This window comes from Plutella xylostella, chromosome 29, assembly GCF_932276165.1.
Source record: "Plutella xylostella chromosome 29, ilPluXylo3.1, whole genome shotgun sequence".
Lineage (NCBI taxonomy): Eukaryota > Metazoa > Arthropoda > Insecta > Lepidoptera > Plutellidae > Plutella > Plutella xylostella.
This window is the reverse complement of record NC_064009.1, coordinates 9,733,413-9,753,691: the sequence shown is the minus strand read 5'-3', so window position 1 is coordinate 9,753,691 and position 20,279 is coordinate 9,733,413. Positions and strand designations below refer to the sequence as shown.

Sequence of the window (20,279 nt, the reverse complement as noted above, 5' to 3'; positions counted from 1 at the left end):
TGATCAAACCAAAAATCGTTGAAAGAGTTAATTAGCATGCATCACCTCTGTTTTTTTTAGAATTTTATACCCCGTAGTTATAAAAATAGAGGGGGGGGGACATACTTTTTACGACTTTGAGAGCTGATATCTCAAAAACCGTTCACTTTAAGAAAAATGTTTTTTAGAAAACTTTATATCATTTTAAAAGACCTTTCCATTGATACCCCACACGGGTATGTACATCGAAAAAAAAAAATTCATCCCTCAGTTACATGTATGGGGGGCCCCACCCCCAATTCTTTTTTTTACTATTTAGTGTCATATTTTTGTAGCGGTTCATACAACACATATTCCCATCAAATTTCATCACTGTAGTACTTATAGTTTCCGAGTAAATCGGCTGTGACAGACGGACAGACGGACAGACGGACAGACGGACATGACGAAACTATAAGGGTTCCGTTTTTGCCATTTTGGCTACGGAACCCTAAAAAAAGTATTACGTTGATCTGAAACCAAGCCAATACGATCAAAAATATCCAGACTAACCAACAAACCTAAACCTAGCTAATTATTATTCCTCCCAAAAGCGTACCTTTTCACTAGCCAACGTAATTCCGCCCGCGTTATATTCACACGTGGCGCATACAACGTTGCATTTCAAAGTGTGTCGGAGCTTTGCACATTATACGCCACATTTTCTTACATCTGCTTCAGAGGTAAATGATGAAAATATTGTGCAGCTATTTACTTTCTATTTTGATGGGTGGTATTATACTATATAGAATAGAATAGAATAGAATTGATAAGTGGTAGTTCAAGTAAACCCTGTTAGGTAGTTATTTATAAGTATTCTTTTTATCAAGGGCTTCTTTCACAATGTCCTTTGTCCTAACAATAAAAATCTCTACCTACACATAACCAGTGTACTTGACCTCTAATTAATTTTTAGAGCTTATATTTTTCTACAAAAGCATTTATCATTGTAAATCTCTGGCCTTGTCAGTTAGTTATTGCGCTAATGTATCACGCCATTAAGCTTTGCTTTTACTCTGTCCATCAATATCTACTATAATTTCTGTAACAGATAAGATTATTTTGGCTTAGTCAAAACTCAGAACGGAACCAACGGCAATATTATCTAATAAAAAAACATATAAATGTGATAAAAAGAGTAGTGAAAATAGCAAAACTCAAAGTGTACTTATCCAATAAGAGACATCTAGTGAGCAAATCCAAAACTATTTTCGAATAATAGACATCTAGTGAGCAAATCCAAAACTATTTTCGAAATAAACGTTTTCCAAAATGGCGATGGTGGTGTCGCGAAAATCGAAAGTGTACGTGTGTACATTCTGCACGCTCATTCTACTGGGTGTGATACTGACTCTGATATCAACGTTCAGTCTCTATGCTGAGAAGAAGAAACATAAGACGGCTACAGCTGAGATGCTGACTTCTAATCATGTGGTGGACGCTGCCGCTGTGAGTACTAGTGTACTACGTTTACTTGTAAGCTTAAAATAAGTGCTAAAATAAGTTGTAAGACTTCGGTACCATGTAAGTAAACTAAAAGTAAGAGTGAAAATAAATGTTGTACCTTACGGATGACTTGCACCAAACATATTAACGTATTTAAATATACTTGCTTTGACAGTAAAGTGGCAGAGCATGACAGTAATAGATTAAATAGGTTATAATATTTGGTGCAATTCACCCTTTTAGTTGTACAGTGTAAACTCTATATAACGACACTGAAGGGACTGTGCATTTTATGGCGTTATCGAGAGTTATCGTAAAATGGAGAGAACAAAAAATATTAGAGTTGGAATCACTTATCTCCCGTTTCTATCAGCTCGTATCAGCAAAACTTTTTCGTCAATACACAGTGATTTTCTTTTGCTAGCCATGTTTACAGTTTGAAAGTTTGTGAGCAACTAAGAATATGATAACGTATAGACAATCCATGATCCCTACTTATTAGTCATGGTCAAGCAAGATCAGTCTACAAGTGCAAGCAATTCCAACTTGTAAACAAAAGAACGAATTTCTCAGAAAGTTCGGTATGCGGGATGCCCACAGTCGAGTTTATTGCAAGCTAGGATAATAAAGCGACAAAAAACATACACAGCTGCGCAGTTTTAACTAAAATCAGCAACTTAAAAGGTACTGTTTACTCAATTGTTGTCGTTATTGAGAGTGGGTGTGATGCTATGTAGAGTGTATCATTGTATGGAAGACAAGCTAAACCAACCAAAACCAATTTATTTCGATGCTTTAGAGAGTTTGTCGTTAAATCGAGTGACGTTACATAGAGTTTACACTGTATTTGTGTACACAATACCGAAAACAATAATTTAAAAGTAAGGGGTAAGTATTTTAGAAGCAGGGTAGGAACTTTCCAAGTTTCTTCAAGATTTAGATTCTCTAGACAGAAGATTAGCTTTATCTATAGTCACAAATTGAAATTGTAAAAGAAGACAACAAGAGCAACTACTGCTTGCAAACTGCAGACGTTAGTAGCAATAATTCAGCTACAATCTATCGGCTTCGCGAAGATAAAATCGAACGAATAAAACATCCTGATTGAGCCATAAAATTGAATTGGTGTAAAGATTTCGTCCTTTCACCCACAAAAGGTTCAACAAACAAATTACACTTATCTTAAAATATTGACACAAAAATAAGGGTAGAGTCTTTAAGGAAACGTAAATAAAAGTGCTTTTATAAATGACCGCCCTTTTGAACCACGTTGTTAGCAAGAAGTGACCACTTATTTTTTCATCGTTATACCTAAATGCCCAATAAATAATAACCCAACAAGTATTGCTATTTCGTATTATTATTCAAATTTTGTGCTTAGAAATCAAATAAATAATTAGATACTTATAGGTTTCTGTTTAAATAAAGTTTTTGTCTGGAAGGTGCAAAATATGTCTGACTGAATTGATCCAAAGAAGTCCCGAGGTCACATTTCACCCCGACACGTGACGCTTCCACCAAAGGTTACGGTGCTCTATAAAATTAATGGTATTCGCATGTCTTACGGAACGAGTGCGAATGAATGGCGCCTCTTAATCTTACCTTTTTCAACGTTTATCCTGAAGTACACCTCTCTCACGGTCTAATGTAAAGGGTTCCGTCGGAATTTTCAATAAAGGTAGGTACTGTAAACGCCACACTTAATACAGCGTTTCTGAATCGTACAGTTCCAATCCGACTCTTATGAGGTGCAAATTAAGAAAGGTGCAAAGTTGAATAAGTTGCAGTTAGCGTATCCTCCAGTGTGAACTGGTTGTAAAGAAGTTGCAACGTTATATGAAGACGTCTATAATATTTATGTATTCGTTAAAATAAATTTGCCTGACGACATAATTAAAACGTGCGTAGCACGTATCATGTATTTATTGATCTGAAACATCTTTACATATTCCAATTTATGTCCATTGATCTCTAGGACCTACTCGTGTTGTGTAATCATTTTCAATCTGTCTAACACATTTAAATAAATTCACGTTTCCATGCTTCCAACTTACAAACTTATAACTCTTTAAAAGCTAAAAACAACAATCTATCACTTACTATTCCTATGTTACCCAAACAATATTCCCCACTCACGCCGCCAGGCGCATCAAACAGCGGATTCCGCTTTGTCAGGCTTAAAACCACATTAGCCATCGAGTGAAAAATGGTTTTAAAATCCTTTCGCACACGCGATAATAGAATAGCCGCCAATGCCCCTAGCCGACCGTAACTCCTACTGACCCCGAGTGGCAAAAATGACGCGTTTTAACAATGATTTATACGGTAAAGGGTTTTCGGTTTTTGTATAGAAGCATTGATGGCTTAATCGTTCATGGGGACGACGGGATGTGCACGTTTGATTTATGGTACGTTGGGACAAGGAGTCACTCTCTAAATCAACGAACGGACCAACAAGAATTGTCACGCTATCGGCATGCTTTTATACAATGAGATAGAACCGTGGTAAGCGCTGTAGTTTAGTTTTTCCGAAGCTTCGCATTGCTTTCACTATCGCTTTAGAATGGCTCAATAGCTGAATACCTACGATAGAAGCTCTGAACAGTAACCCCTGTATTTTATGAGATTTCATTATACATCACACAACCCGTAACTTGGTTGGACTTTGACTCGTGGCCCGTTTCAGCGCGTACCTAAATTACATTCTCGATGTATCTCAGGGATTTAATTTTCGGATAGGTGTTTGAAGGTCCTTTGTGCCTTCATAACTTGCGACGGGCGACGGAAACACATCAAATAGGATGTATTTTATGTGTTATCAACCGAAAAGCTGGTTAATATGAACAATTTAAACCCTATGCCTTTTTTATTTTAAACTTATTCTTGTAAAAAATAGAAGATAAGGTCATTGGCATCTAATAATAAAATTGATTTGCCATGGTCCTTAGCAATTTTAATAGTTCCTCCTGTATTGTGATGTCTGTAAAATGCCTCTTATGAATAATAGGAGCCACATTTTGCTGTTATTAAAGTTGTCAGTCCCGGAGTTGCTTTCCACTGATTAAATAAGTACAAAATTCTGTATGTGCTCTCGTATGTACGGTAGCTATTTTAATAAAACGTATTTTATTAATATATCTACGGTGATTTAAGTAATTACAAAATTTACATGACAGTAGAGATTTCTCATTTTCAATCTAAATACAATGGTAATTAAAGTTACAAGGCATTTAAGGATGGTCTATTTATAATATTTAGAGCTAAGCATATAAATTGTTTTTAAGAATAAATACAATTCTGAACATTGCCAAACTCGTCTCGTTTGGTATTCCTTTAAATTTAGTAAAGTTATCTTAAACTTTCTTATTGCTGAGTATAAAAAAAATGCACAACATTACGTTACGTACTCTTTACTCATAAATTTAACCTACCATCACATTGATTTACCTGTAACTATTTAAATTTAAACCCCAAATTTAAAGAAACCTCTAATAATAAAATTACTTGTTCCAATTAGGCCTCAAGTTAGCCAGGTTGAAAATCGGGAGCAAAACGGGAAACATGTGACTCTTAATTACTTACCAATTTCACGGAGTTTGTGTTTCCCCTGGCCTCACTCCCGTGGCCGCTTCATTCCCCTGGGCCCTATTCAGACGGTTGCTCACTCACCGGCAAGCCAAGATGGCTGCTCATGTTACGCCATGTAAATCATACTAAAATATGGCGTCATGCTTAGGGAATTCGGAAAAGATTCATGCTGTAGAATTGACAATGTTATTGCAATGAAACCAGAGTAAATTGTCTGGTTTTCTTTATTATTGGTTTGAGTTGCGACAAAAAAAAATAGCAGGTAAAAGTTATAATAAAATCGCAGGTTATTTCTTATCACAAGAGATTTCAAGATTTGATTTTAGGAAAAACTGCTAATAACAAGACAGTGTCATAAAGCCCAGGGAAAATTTAGGTACGATAACGACACTGGAATCATTATTTTCATAAGGCCACTACACGACACAATATACGTTCTGTATGTGTCTGCATGTCAGTTGAAATAGTGACGTTCTTATAACAATAGGACCTTATAATTATGCTGTGCTAATCCTCGCCGTTCTTCACTTAACGAATAAACAAAAGGACCGTTGTATCCTTTGAAACAAGCAAAAAATAGCCTTATTACAATATAATACAGGTGAATTGTTTCGTGAAATGTATGTGTTCCACCATCCTTACCAGTCCCTATCCCTTCTATACCAATCAGCTGGTAATGCAAAGAGATAGTTACTGTTTCTTACTTACTCTTTGTAGTGTTCCTGACAATGACGTTTATTAAAATAATTAATAATGTTTTTTAGTGAACTATATCTTGCATCGTGTATTTGCCAAAAATATATTTAATTTAATTGATATTGATGCATATGTATATGTAAAACTTAAAACTAACTGATTTAAATAAAAACAAAACAAACCAATTTCGAACGTCAACCTATTTTGATAACTTTATGGACACAAAATTCGAAGAGCGCCAGCGGTTTTAAAAAAGGAATATTATTTTTACTTTTTAAAAGGTTTTACTTTTAAGCGTCGAAGTTTTCACATTCAATAACGGCCAGTGTTGCACTCAATAAGTGGTGAGTTAAATACTCTTTGTGGAATTATGAGGCTTGGTGTGTTGACTTTCTTTGTGATACAGGGTGCGTTTCAAGAACTGAAGCTGTATGGGTCCCCTTCTCAGGCTGAAGTGCAGTGTATCAACAATTTTGAGGTGAGTTTTGCATTTTACTTACAAGGATATTATTTATGAATGACCTCAAAGTTATAAGTTGAATATCATCTTTCACTTCATCTTCGGCTATAATATTTATAAAAAGTTTTCTTTGTTTTTTTTTTGTGTTTTATATTTTTAATTTGTTTTTTTTTTTACTATTTTTTACCAGGAAATGGGTAAAGGCAGTGGCAGCGACGAAATTGACATCGACAATTTTTTGGTGAATAAATGCGTTTTATTTTTATTGTGCAATTTACACATCTTTTTAGTATTAGTATTAGTACCACATCTTTTTCAAAACCAAAGCACAAAAATTGCTATTTAGTTACAGTACTGTGATGTTTTTCACTTAGGTACATTGAATCACATAATAACGTTACTTTCACCTAAATTCACCCGTCATCTTAAATTTTCCTGGGTGATCGTAATTTTTTTAGAGCTTGTGCATACCTACATCCTACCACAGTTTTAGTAACTTACATTAGAGATAACTTACGTTTACTCTCATAGAATTTTGACTTACTTATTAAAACGTAACAATATTTAATATTCATTATTTATGTCGGTACGTATTGCAAAATTACGAGGTGATAGATCCTTATTAGCTGAGTTACCGATACTTATCATTATCAGTAACAAATAGCAATTGACATACTCGTACCATTATCAGTGACATAACCATACTCAATTCGATTATGATAATCATTATCAATACTGTACATACAAATATAGCAAACGTATGAAATAATATAATATTATAGTCCATAGAGTAAAGCGCAATTTGTTTGTTTCATTATAATGAAAGATTTTAAAGTTATCAAGATAGGTACGATTTTCAGATTTACATGGGGCTCAGATTAATTTATTTATGAAAATCATCAGGTAATGTTAAAGGTACGTTAGAAAAAAGAAAAATTATTTATAAAAAATACTGTTAAAGCCTTAAAACTGTACCTTTCAGTTTGGTCAGCAGTATTTGAATAATTTCGCAGATAACAACATAGAGCGAAGCTAATATTAAAACACGAAGGCAACTAAAATATTTTGCCCGGAATAATGAAACTTTCAGTTAAAATAAACGGGAATTTTCATAGTTAAAGCCATGGAATGTGTATCCGTTTGTGTATGAGATAAATTACAAAACGTTTAACTTAAAATGGAATTGGTTACATTTATTTGACTTCCGTGAGCTCTATGTATACCTACAGGTATTTCTATAGTAACTAATTATGTTTATGTTTTTCTTAAGGAAGTATGGAATGTGTATAAATATTACACTTTATACATAATATTTTATCAAATTATCAATCAGTTATACACTCCCGGGCAATGAAAAAGTTCCACTCACTAAAGTCCGACACCAAGCAAACAAATTTTCTTCAAAGATTTAATTTAAAATTGAAACAAAATATTACCGTTTTTAGTTAGTAATATAATATGCTGATGCTCTGTTAAATGTACTTCAATTTTGCAGAAGACGTCATTAATCTAGTCTTTTCCGTTTAGAAGTAATTTGGTGCTTTTCTCAGTGGAACCTTTTCATTGCCCGGTGTATTTTCATTCCTCAAATATTTCACAAAACTTTTGCGTTAAACCTGAAAAAAACCATTCAAAGATTGTGCGATCTGATAGGGATAGTAACCAAAAATGCCGCCTATTTTATGTTTACGTTATATTGTCCCTATTTATTTATTTTAACGTTATTTATTTTTCACGTATTTTTTATTTTGTGTGTTGTTATTGTCTTAAAAAAATCGCTTATCACAATCACGTTCACCGCACCGCGCGTTCTAGTCAAAGCGTATGGTTAACAAAATGGTGTCCTGTCCCCAGGTGGACCAAGAAGACGGCGATGTGGAGGGGTCGGGGCGCTTCGAGAGCATCCCGCCGTTCCCGCCCCCGCCACCAGGGATGGACGGTAGGTTTAAAAAGAATACACTTATAAAAACACTGAACTTCATTCACTCACTCATTTACTCACTTCATTCATTCATTCACTTACTTCATTCATTCATTCACTCACTTCATTCATTCATTCATTCACTATTATATTTAAAAAAGCTTCCTAACTTGAAGTCGAGTTAAAACTCCATGATTTCCTGGCTGGTTATTGAGTTTAACTTAATTTCTTACTTATGCTCATTTACTCAAGTGACTTTTATTTCGGATTTGTCATCTTTAATGCATACATACACTCACGAGCAATGAAAAAGTTGCACTTACAAAATGTAGAGACACCAAACGAGCCCAATTCTTTTAAACACTTAATTAAGAATTTTATCAAAATATTTACGTTTTCAGTTTGTAGTTTTATGATGCACTGTAAAATGTACATCAATATGCGTCATTAAGCTAGTCTAGCCACCTAGTTAGTTTTCAGTTTAGGAGTAATTTGGTGCTATTGTTACTGGAACGTTTCCATTGCTCGTGAGTGTATTATGTAATACTAGCTGTTCCCGCGAGCTTCGCTTCGCCTTAAAAATGTTTTCCCGTGGGAATTCCGGGATAAAAAGTAGCCTATGTTCTTTCCCAGGGTCTAGACCGTATGTGCACCAAATTTCATTCAAATCCGTTCAGTAGTTTTGGCGTGAAAGAGTAACAGACAGACAGACAGACAGACAGACACAGTTACTTTCGCATTTATAATATTAGTTAGGATGTACCTTTTAATGGGCTCATCATGATGTGTGAGGATTTGCCTTATTGATGGTAGGCCAACGCATGCACACAACATGACTGTCTCCAGTCTCTCTATCCCAGTTTCATAGTTCAATCTGCAAACTAGAGTGACGCTCCCGGCTGCATATCGCTTTAGTTCTATCTGAGTTTCGATTTAGTTATACTCAGCTTTAGTTGTTGTTTGTGGAAGTTATGCAAATATTATGTGGATTAGAATAGAAATAGGACACAGATTTACTCTGCTTCTCATATACATCTACCTACATTTATAAACAGAGATATTATAGAATCTAGATAAGTAAATAGGCGATGTCAGTTTATTACTGGCCATTCAAGTCAATGTACTTACATGATGAAATGAAGAACTTTAATTATCAGGGTGAAATTAGAAATTGAACAGCTTTTCAATTTCTAAACTTCAATGACCACGTACCTGTATAGAGTATGGTATGGGACACCTGCTCTTTCCTCTAATTTCAATCTGTCTTGTATGGAACATAAGAAAATATTATTCCAATTTCATTATGAGTCACTAATTTATATATTTATATTTTCAGGGTACCCGCTACGACTTCGAGGAGAGAAGGGTGATAGAGGACCTCGGGCAAGATATTTTTCATGTTCAACTAACAGATTAAAAAAGCAATGTCAATCACTAACAAAAACACTCTCGAAATATTTTATTTCAGATTATACACTCACGAGCAAAGAAACAGTTCCAACTTCAAAATACCTTAATGTATAATAGATAAAGACTTTTTATCTTTATCTTTATACCGACACCAAATGACCCCAATTTTTTAAAGCATTACAAATTTTATTAATATTTACAGTAAGGGGCAAATAAACCTGACGCCCTCAGAAGCATTGTTAGTATGAGAGGGGGGTCAGATTTCTTTGCCCCTAACCGTACGTTTTTGGTTGGTTATATTGAGACGCGCTGTTAAATTTAAATTCAATATTATTGCAGACAGCGATAATTTCCGTTTAGGTAATTTGGTGCTATTTGTCACTGGATCTTTTTCATTGCTCGTAAGTGTATATTGCAAAAGTTATCTTGATCATAAGGAACGAACGTATGCACGGAATAAAACTTATCAACAGTTATCCCGGACAAAGCCAGCTAAACCCGGCATACCAAACTAAACATTCGTTATTTGGAGCATTTCTAGTAGCAGAGATACAATTCCGACAATTTTCATCCTCCATTCGACAGTCGTCACAATTCGTTTAGTTCGGAGGGCTTATTCTGTAGCTTTTATAATTATGATTCTAACACGGTAAGTCTAAGCTAAGTAAGGAATATGAATGATAATTTTTAACTCCGTCAGAAGTTGCAGTTTGTGTTTATGACCTCAACTGGGATACCGAAAGCATCTTCTTCTTCTTGTCGTGTCGACGATCGTCTTACCGAAAGCTGTAAAATTATCATCATGGCAGAATTTTTATTAGAGAACAAACGGAGTCAAACAAAATAAGATTTACAAAGATTGTGAAATAGTATTATCGAGGTGAAATTAATTCCTATAATATTCTCACTAACAGATCATTGCAATTATGAACTTTTTAACACGCAAAACCTTGTTTAAGGCAGGCCTGTGTCACTCCGCGCGCGGGCGCCGCAGGCGCCAGTATGTCGCCGGCTACGTCTGCGTGGCCAATCCAGTGTTGCCGTTAGCGTACATTTTACACATTTGACGTACTATTTGAGCCTCCCATGTGTCATGTGTAATCGGTTCATGTTATGTACCTTTTTAGGGTTCCGTAGCCAAAATGGCAAAAACGGAACCCTTATAGTTTCGTCATGTCCGTCTGTCCGTCTGTCCGTCTGTCCGTCTGTCCGTCTGTCACAGCCGATTTACTCGGAAACTATAAGTACTACAGTGATGAAATTTGATGGGAATATGTGTTGTATAAACCGCTACAAAAATATGACACTAAATAGTAAAAAAAAGAATTGGGGGTGGGGCCCCCCATACATGTAACTGAGGGATGAAATTTTTTTTTTCGATGTACGGTGGCCTGCGCCTAAAAGTATACAGGCGGAGTTTTTAAAACAGTGATCTCAAGCTCACATGCTGCTCAAGCACATCCACATAAACACCACTGCTACACACATCACACACAACACGTCCCCGGATTTATAACAGATGTAGCTGGTCCCTTCATCATCAGGAATCGCTATTTTAAAAACTCCGTCTGTATACTTTTAGGCGCAGGCCACCGTACATACCCGTGTGGGGTATCAATGGAAAGGTCTTTTAAAATGATATAAAGTTTTCTAAAAAACATTTTTCTTAAAGTGAACGGTTTTTGAGATATCAGCTCTCAAAGTCGTAAAAAGTATGTCCCCCCCCCTCTATTTTTATAACTACGGGGTATAAAATTCTAAAAAAAATAGAGGTGATGCATGCTAATTAACTCTTTCAACGATTTTTGGTTTGATCAAAGTATCTCTTATAGTTTTTGAGATAGGTTGATTTAAAGTTTATTATATTTGCTGCTACGGAACCCTTTGTGCGCGAGCCCGACTCGCACTTGGCCGGTTTTAACTTAACATCCAATATCATGTGTAAAATCTTAATTTATGGACTATTATACGTACCTTTAATTTACCGTAAACGATCATAAGTTTTAGGGTATGTCACATACGACCACAGCTTTCTTCTGAACATCACTATGAAGTATTTAAATATTTCTTCCTTAATACTTTTTAGAGCGTGTGTTCAGTAGACGATGATAGATTTTAAACTTTTTAGTTTTCAATAGTTTCCTTATGGTTTCGTCATGTCTGTCCGTCTGTCCTGGCTCGTTCTCTGCACCGATTGCAACGAAAATTGGTGGAGAGATGTATACTGATGATCTAAAAATTGGTTATTAAAAATTATCAAAAAAAATTTTTTTTAATCCATACAGCCTAAAGTTGATTCGAAAAAAAACGGCTCACCCCATTTCGTGTAAGGTATCATTAAAAAGGTATATTTAAATACAAAAAAAAAATGCTTTGAAACCTTGTGGATCAAACCCGAGATATATAAATACAAAGTTAAAATTAGACGGTCTCCCCTTAACTTTTTAAATACTATTAGGTACCTACTTCTATCCTATTCTATTCTATTCTCTGTGGGGGTGTAAGTACCTGCACCTGGCTCTCTCGAGTAGAACCTTTTTGCATGTCCCCAAGGTCTAAACTGCCTTCCTAATCTTGGACCATTTCCCACCACGCTGGTCCACTGCGGGTTGGTGGGTTCACATAATATCTAGATGTGCTAAATCTAGATATGCAGGTTTCCTCACGATGTTTTCCTTCACCGTAAGAGCGACGCCAGAGATGCGGGTTCGAATCCCGGCGCTGATATGTACCAATGAGTTCTTTTAACTTAAGTACAATGTATACCATCGCTCTTACGGTGAAGGAAAACATCATGAGGAAACCTGCATACATGATGTGCTAGATCTAGATATGTCAACCTCCAACCCGCAGTGGACCAGCGTGGTGGGAAATGGTCCAAGCTTAGGAAGGCAGTTTAGACCTTGGAGATATGCACAAAGGCGACACACCTCCACAGTGAATAGAATAGAGTATATAATAAAACTGCGGGGATTTTCTATAACTTAAAACAATTATTCATTAAAGGTACCACGGCTAATCTACTACCTACCTACTTTGAAGGTTTTAGGAAATTGTATCACTTTTTAAAATGCGCTTGTTGATCACGTCGGGGTCACCAGTGTTGAGGTTCAGTGTGCGGGTTACTATGGGGTTGATGTTAAATGATGAATGCAGGTTTCTTGAGGCCAAACTATTCAAGGAGACGACAACTAGCGTCTGCGCATTGTTCGCTACTGGAAGTTACCAAAAAGCTTACATTGCAAAACGTGACTTAATCATGTGTCGCTACACGCTCATTAAAATAGGTGCGTTTTTTGGGACTAAAATCCAATACAATATAGTACTTCTGCTGACGAGCAGTTGTGAAAGAGATAAAAAAGCTAAATTGGGTGATTTCAGTTAAAAAAAATGCTCATGTACGGTTTTAACCCTAAATGTACGTTTTCAACGCTGGATATGTGCGCTTTGAGATCTCCGTTGCGGCAACACTGGGCCAATCTAGTCGGCTGCCGCAAGCGAAAGACGACACACGCGCGCGCGCTATTTAATTATGTTCGACTACGTTTCACTTTATAAAAAAAAAATATATTAAATTTACAGACACAAGACTTCCCTCAAAATGTATAATGAATCGATTATAAAATGGGAGCTGAGTGGGATTCGTGCTCAACTAAACTAAAACAGAACATCATGATCATTCATCTCAATATTATCACACATTATGAAGAAAAAAAACATTTTTTGACTGAAGTAAATGTTTTAGGTAGATATAGGTTCCTATCTACCTCTTTCTTTTACTTCAAATAATATTTTATATCTATGAATAGGTCTTTAACTATGAAATTGCCGTAGTTTTACTAGTCATTTCCAATAGAAAATAAGTTTGGAATAGCTTTGTATTCTAAATTCATATTAATTTTGTTTTAAAATCATGACATTCTTTTTACAAACTCAGTCCGTTGCTTAGTAAACCTTGTAGTCTATGGTGCTGAGGCAACCCTAAGGTGGCTTCTTTTTCAATGCGTATAACCACGTATAACTTATTATGCACCGTAGTCCAGTGAAATAAGGCGCATATTCCCTCAAAAATAAATTGGTAGGTAAGTAAATAAAAACGTGTGCGGCTGGAACGCGATCTTAATTAGATCTTATTGCTTACGCGATGGAGTCATATTTCTTTGAAAGCCATTGCAAAGATGGACTTCTGTACTTCTACTAGTTATTATTCTGTGTTTAAGGTAAGGTACAAAGTAGGTAATTCATAGTTATTTACAAGGTTTGGAAGATCTCGAATGATAAGAACGTTTACTTACTCTATGGATAAGGATATTCGATTTGTATCGCTAGAAAATTTACAGAATAGGTCCTCAACAGAGGACAGGCAAAAGTTGAGGGCTCCGTCAACTAAACCGAGGCTCACAGGATTTCAGTGTAGTAGAGCTTTTGTTTAGCTCCTAGTTGCTAGCCGAGCTGTGGTACTACGAAGATATCGTGTCTCTTTAGACTTGCGATCGAAGTTTTGGGTGAGAGAAAATAGCGTGATGAGTAAAACCTGAAATATCGAAAGTGGTTCATTGGTATATACACTCTAGGGACATGGAAGGGTTCCACCAAGAAAAGCACCAAATTACTCCTAAACGGAAAAGGCTAGCTTCATAATGCCTTCTGCAAAATTGAAGTTCATTTAACAGAGCATCAGGATATTGACTAAAAACTGTTATATTTTGTTCAAATTTTAAATTAAATATCGTCGTTTAGTGTCGGCATTTTGTGAGTGGAACTTTTTCATTGCCCGTGAATGTAACACACTCTAAAATAAATTTGAGATAATTTTATGGTCCTTCAATAATCGAATGACCCATGATCAATTTTTTCCGTCTAAAAAGTTTTGAAACCTACTTTCACTATCGTGAAACCAATAAAATTATCCGTTTGGATTCACGCTGCACACAATCACATACGGGTTAATTTCAGCACCTTATTTCTTAAAGATAAGCGTCCACCTTTCGTCATGGTACGCAACGGACGCATCGCATTCAGTATCTTTTGTATAGAAATTCACACAAGTGCGTCCATCTCATCGGCATTACCGACGCTGTTTCTCCATACATTATGACAATCCGTTTAGTACACTACGTACGATACCAATAAGGCCGTGTCCGCAGCGCGAATATTTTTTCGCCCGGAATTATATTCCGCGATCGAAGTTTGCCTGTTGATTTTTTTTGAGATTTTTTTTCCGCATGTGCGGATAGGTACTCTTATAGTATTTGATGTGTTAAAGAATTGCGAATTAATTCCGCGCGGAAAAATATTCGCGGTGCGGACACGGCCTTACTGGACGCTTACCTTAAAGTTAAAGCGTGTTTTCAGTTGAGAACACAGAGTACCCAAAGTGGAAATTACTCATGGCCCGCTAACCCCGCTCGCCGCACTCGGTGCTCGGCTGATATTCGCACTATTTGTTGAGACTTGTATGCTGATTCACACTACTCCTCCACGTACATACCAGGAGGCCTACTTTCGCTTGACGAAATTACGTATTTTCGGAGTGTTGCCGCGCGATTGGTACTCTTTGCGGAACGATATGAAACTTTTCATTTCGAGCTAGAGTAGGCCTCCGATGATCAGGTAGGGTAACGTAATGTACCTAGGGACTTTTTCGACTACCCCAACTTTGAATGAAGCTATAGCAGCGTACAACTAAGATATTAAGGGCCCGTACAGGGTGACGTGCCCCACCAAATTTGGGTTTTCAATGCTCTTCACACAGCACACGCAGTGACACGCACACATGTAAGTTTGCACAGTGGGTCATAAACTTTTACTCGCCAACTTTATTGACAATTATTTTCAAGTAGTGATTTGAGGGTAAGTATAATTTAAAATTACACTGGTAAGCACCAGGAAAGAGTAGAAATTAATAGGGGTGCCACTTTTATCCATACTCGGAACCCGATTAGCTTTCTAAACAAATGTAGTATTTACTTACTTGTAGAAAGGTAACTACAGGTATTAAAGTGTAGATACTAAGGGTATACTAAGCCGAAAGGGGATGACTCAACTCAAAGGGTCATTCTGAACAACTTTTGTTCTACGAGATTGCAAATTCGCGAAAAAAAATATTCGTTTTCCATGGTAAAAAGTCACGTGTCATCAAAGTTTCTATGAAAAAGGTTTTTTTTTGTTAATTTTTAAAACTCGTAGAACAAAAGTTCAGATTGACCCCCTGTCTCACTTGTTTTTACCCGACTGCCGAAGGAGGAGGGTAATATTTTTCGATTGTATGTTTGTAAGTATATTTTTTGGTGGCAGAATAATATTTTTTCATATTTTTAGAGTTTCGTACCTCAAAAGGAAAAAAGCAACCGTTATAAGATCTCTTTGTTATCCGTCTGTCTGACTGACTGTCTGTCACTGCCCTTTTTCTCAGAAACGGGTAAAGATATCAAGCTGATATTTCGCATAGCTGATTTCCGCCTGTCCTGTAGAGCTGGAATCCCCACTGCTCATCAAGAATTGCAACAACAGATCTAGATGAAAACAGCGCAAAACCAAATCATCCAATCTAAGTCCCTGTTTACCAAGTCAGTGTACGATACAGTTAGCAGCACACTCTCTCTCTGAACACCACATTGATTGAGAAGAGACAACCTCTCACAAAAACAAACCTCAATTGACCAATCAAGTCTTCTTTTCTGCCAAGCACCTCTTCCAAGATCTGGCCATAATTTGTTCATACGGAACACACTTAAAAGTTTTCCTTGCCACTCTGGTCTAGTCAAGAGAATAGAATTAAGACCTTCATACCAAATCTTAGCCAGACCTTGAAGCTTTTGCAGTGCAAAGTGAATGGTAGTGTTGTAAAGCTATCCCTTAATAATTCAAAAATATCTCTTTATGGACAAGACCAACCTCTTTACCTCAAACCAGTCCTTTGCTATCTCCAGCTTTCCTCTGCTCCAGCTGTCCTCTCCCCGCTCTGGCTGTCCTCTCTCCGCTCCGGCTGTCCTCTCTCCGCTCCGGCTGTCCTCTCTCCGCTCCGGCTGTCCTCTCTCCGCTCCGGCTTTCCACTCTCCGCTCCGGCTGTCCTCTCTCCGCTCCGGCTGTCCTCTCTCCGCTCCGGCTGTCCTCTCTCCGCTCCGGCTGTCCTCTCTCCGCTCCGGCTGTCCTCTCTCCGCTCTGGCTGTCCTCTCTCCGCTCTGGCTGTCCTCTCTCCGCTCTGGCTGTCCTCTCTCCGCTCCGGCTGTCCTCTCTCCGCTCTGGCTGTCCTCTCTCCGCTCGGGCTGTCCTCTCTCCGCTCCGGCTGTCCTCTCTCCGCTCCGGCTGTCCTCTCTCCGCTCCCGCTGTCCTCTCTCTGCTCCGGCTGTCCTCTCCGCAGCAACCACCGTCTGCTCCGCTCCAGCCTCCAGCTGCCGTCTGCTCCGCTGCAGCCACTGCTCCGCTCCAGCTGCCTTCTGTTCAAGCACAGACCCTGGCCCGGGCCTCATCCTCCATGGCACCCTGGACTCGGTGATCTCGGCCTTGGGCACCTTGGGCCCTTCTTCTTCTTTTCAAACCATGGTCCTGGGACCATCTTGGTCCCCAATGTGGTGTCTCTGAAACTCGCACACAAAAAAAACATGGTTTGAATCGGCACCAGACATGTACCACCTCTTAGGCAGCATTAACTACTCTGTGTATAAGTTTTGGGACCAAATATAAATATGTCACTTGTTTCCAAAGGGATGCTTTATGGGTCGCGTAACTAACTATATTGATATAGACTAACAGTTATGTCTATAAAACTGTTTGTACCTACTTGCATTCATAATTAAACACAATTTTTCCTCATTTTCTAACTATTTGAGGTTATGAAAACTTTTGGCATTTAAGTTTAACTTCACTCGTGGGTAAAATATCCATTGTTAATTGAAGCTATTAAGTATACTATTGTATTCCACATAAAATCGTAGTATTCACAAGATTAATAAAGTCATTATTAAGATTCTTACAACAAAAATGCACGCGGAAACATCCCACTTCTGAAATGTTACATAAAGGCGCTAATCCTTCTTATGTGTGCTTGTATTCTATCCTTGAGTGAAATGAGACACCGTATAACTTTCGACCATTCGCTTATATTCGTACTTTTCGCACTTTAACAATTTTTAACATCAATCACAAAATCTAAGAATCAATCCATCTCGAGTCCATAGACCAATTCCCCAAACGTCACTTCTTTTTTTTTTAAAACCTCCGTTACATTATGAAGTTAAAATTAAATTCTTATTCCAACAATGTTAATGAACCTAACAATTAGTGGCTACTGTCTATAGAAGAAATTCCGTCATTGACAATTTTACGTTACGAATGAATTTAGTAAACCCAGTAAACCTAACTAATCCAGAGAAAACCTAAAATATCTTTCTCTCTCTCTTTGAAAAACATACTTAATAGCCCAAACTCGATTCTATTCTATTATCTGTGGGGGTGTAAGTACCTGCACCTGGCTCTCTCGAGTGGAACCTTTGTACATATCCCCAAGGTCTAAACTGCCTTCCTAAGCTTGAACCATTTCCCACCACGCTGGTCCACTGCGGGTTGGTGGGTTCACATATCTAGATGTACTAAATCTAGATATGCAGGTTTCCTCACGATGTTTTCCTTCACCGTTAGAGCGATGGTATACATTGTACTTAAGTTAAAAGAACTCATTGGTAACTACATGTCGGCGCCGTGATTCGAACCCGCATCTCTTGCGTGAGAAGCGGGCGCTTACTCGACTGAGCTACCACCGCGCCCAAACTCGATGCTTTTAGCTATTAAATCTTTGAAATAAAAGTCAGTCACCTCCGTGTTACTGCCCTCATCAGATCCTCACGAGACCATGCCTCAACCAGCACCATGAGACTGTGTTTTTGAATCCTAACCTAATCTTCCTACATATTGTCATCACTTAGATCCATTCACTATATTCCTGCTCCTCATCCCAGGGCCGTGGGGACCGGAGGCACGTCAGCTTTTTAAAGACATCAGCAGCAGACTAATAGAAGTCTCAAGGGACCCTAGGGCTGGCACTTACCTATCACAAAGGCTAAGCATCGCTATATAGCGGGGTAACGCGGCCAGCGTCTTGGGTACCCTACCCGACAGTGGCAGCGATCTGGCCAGCATCTTCTTTTTAGTTTAATTTTAATTTTATATTAGTTAGTTTTAGTTAGGCATTAATAATTATAATTTAATCAAGAAGTACCATGGACTTAACTAATAAAAACATTATCATTTAATTTATTGAATATAGTATAAGAATTATGCTTCCTCAATTTCAAATCAAATTATGTTGGTGTCATAAAAGTTGAAAAAGTGCAATGACAACCAATGTGCAGTGATTTTGTGTCTGTACACAATTAGATCGCGAGCTGTCAGTGCCGCCTAAACCGACGTGACCCTTCTTTGGAGGCCACCGGCCGACTGAGTCAAACGTCGCTTGTGTTTATGATTTTATAACACAGAAAGCCGCCATAGATATTTGTATGAAGATTTGAGGGAAAAAAATTGCTCAAGTTTGGGATTAATTTACACAAAATAGGTGTGTGTTTATTAAAAAACAAGGTATTTAGCGCCTAGTCCAAGCATTTATCTTTATAATTTGATAAGAATCATATGAAAATTCTTGATAATTACGACACAGTTGTTACAATACGGGAGTGTGATTTACTGGTTTTTCGTAATTAATTTACAGTTATCCATAAGCATTTACTTAAATTCGAATGATTCAGCACCTAGCTAGACTCTTCGGCTACCTGTGTGATTTTTTTCAAGGCTGTAGAGCATCATTTACTACATAATTCTATGACAATGCCAACCCTCGATTGCCTATTGCAGACCCTTAATGTGAAATTTTCTTTATTCGGTAGGATATATAATCTATTATCACTAGTATTTGTGCTGGAGCTTTGGTGTGGCCAGATTTTATTAAATTAAGATAAAAGTAAAAATGCTTGTTTTGACCCAAGGTACGTTACACGTTTGTACCTTGGGACACTGTTTCCTATGGCTTTGTACTATGAAAAATTCAAACTTATAAATAACGCCTTATATCTTTGTTCTTATTGATTGACTGCATTTCTCTTCTGTCCAGTTTCACTCTGCCACTAATAAGAAGTAATAAGAACAGAGATATAAGGCGTTATTTAGAAGTTTGCATTTTCCATAAAGTAAAGTAAAGTAAAGTAAAGTATTGTTTATTTGCATGAATATAGGTGTTACATAAGATGTTACATTAAAATGTCAATAAATTAAAAAAAATCACTATATTCTACCATGCAGGCATGCAAATATTATTATCTAATTACAATTATGTCACTATCAGTATAAAATTAAGATCATCAAATATTATTAATTATATATTATATTATTTCTAGTCAAAATTGTCGTCTAGGAACTCTTGCAAACTATAGTAGCATTTGCCTATTAGTAATTTCCTTAATGTTAGTTTGTACAAATGTGTATTATCTATATTTCTAATGCATTTAGGTAGCTTATTATATATTTTTGGAGCCATACCAAATATGCTCTTGCTAAACAGGGTGGTTGAGCGGACCGGAGCACACAATTTAGTGTCTCTTTTACTTCTAAGTTTATTGAACATGTTTAAATTAGACCTAACGAATACGGCAGTTTCAAAGATATAAAGTGATGGTAGGGTCAACACATTATATTTTTTAAAGTATGGCACACAGCTGTCTGTTTGCTTCAGTTTACATATTGCCCTTA

The 20,279-nt window shown here is 37.1% G+C and overlaps 1 protein-coding gene across 1 annotated transcript in view; it reads left to right on the top strand.

Moving 5' to 3' along the window:
- The window catches only part of LOC105398540 (collagen alpha-1(XV) chain), a 150,914-nt gene that overhangs the window by 96,554 nt on the left and 34,081 nt on the right, over nucleotides 1-20,279 (top strand). Inside the window, exons 4-7 of the mRNA XM_048631690.1 lie at nucleotides 6,155-6,226; nucleotides 6,399-6,449; nucleotides 8,063-8,147; nucleotides 9,466-9,512. Of these exons, the coding sequence (XP_048487647.1) occupies nucleotides 6,155-6,226; nucleotides 6,399-6,449; nucleotides 8,063-8,147; nucleotides 9,466-9,512 (255 nt within the window). The remainder of the gene's footprint in view (nucleotides 1-6,154; nucleotides 6,227-6,398; nucleotides 6,450-8,062; nucleotides 8,148-9,465; nucleotides 9,513-20,279) is intronic.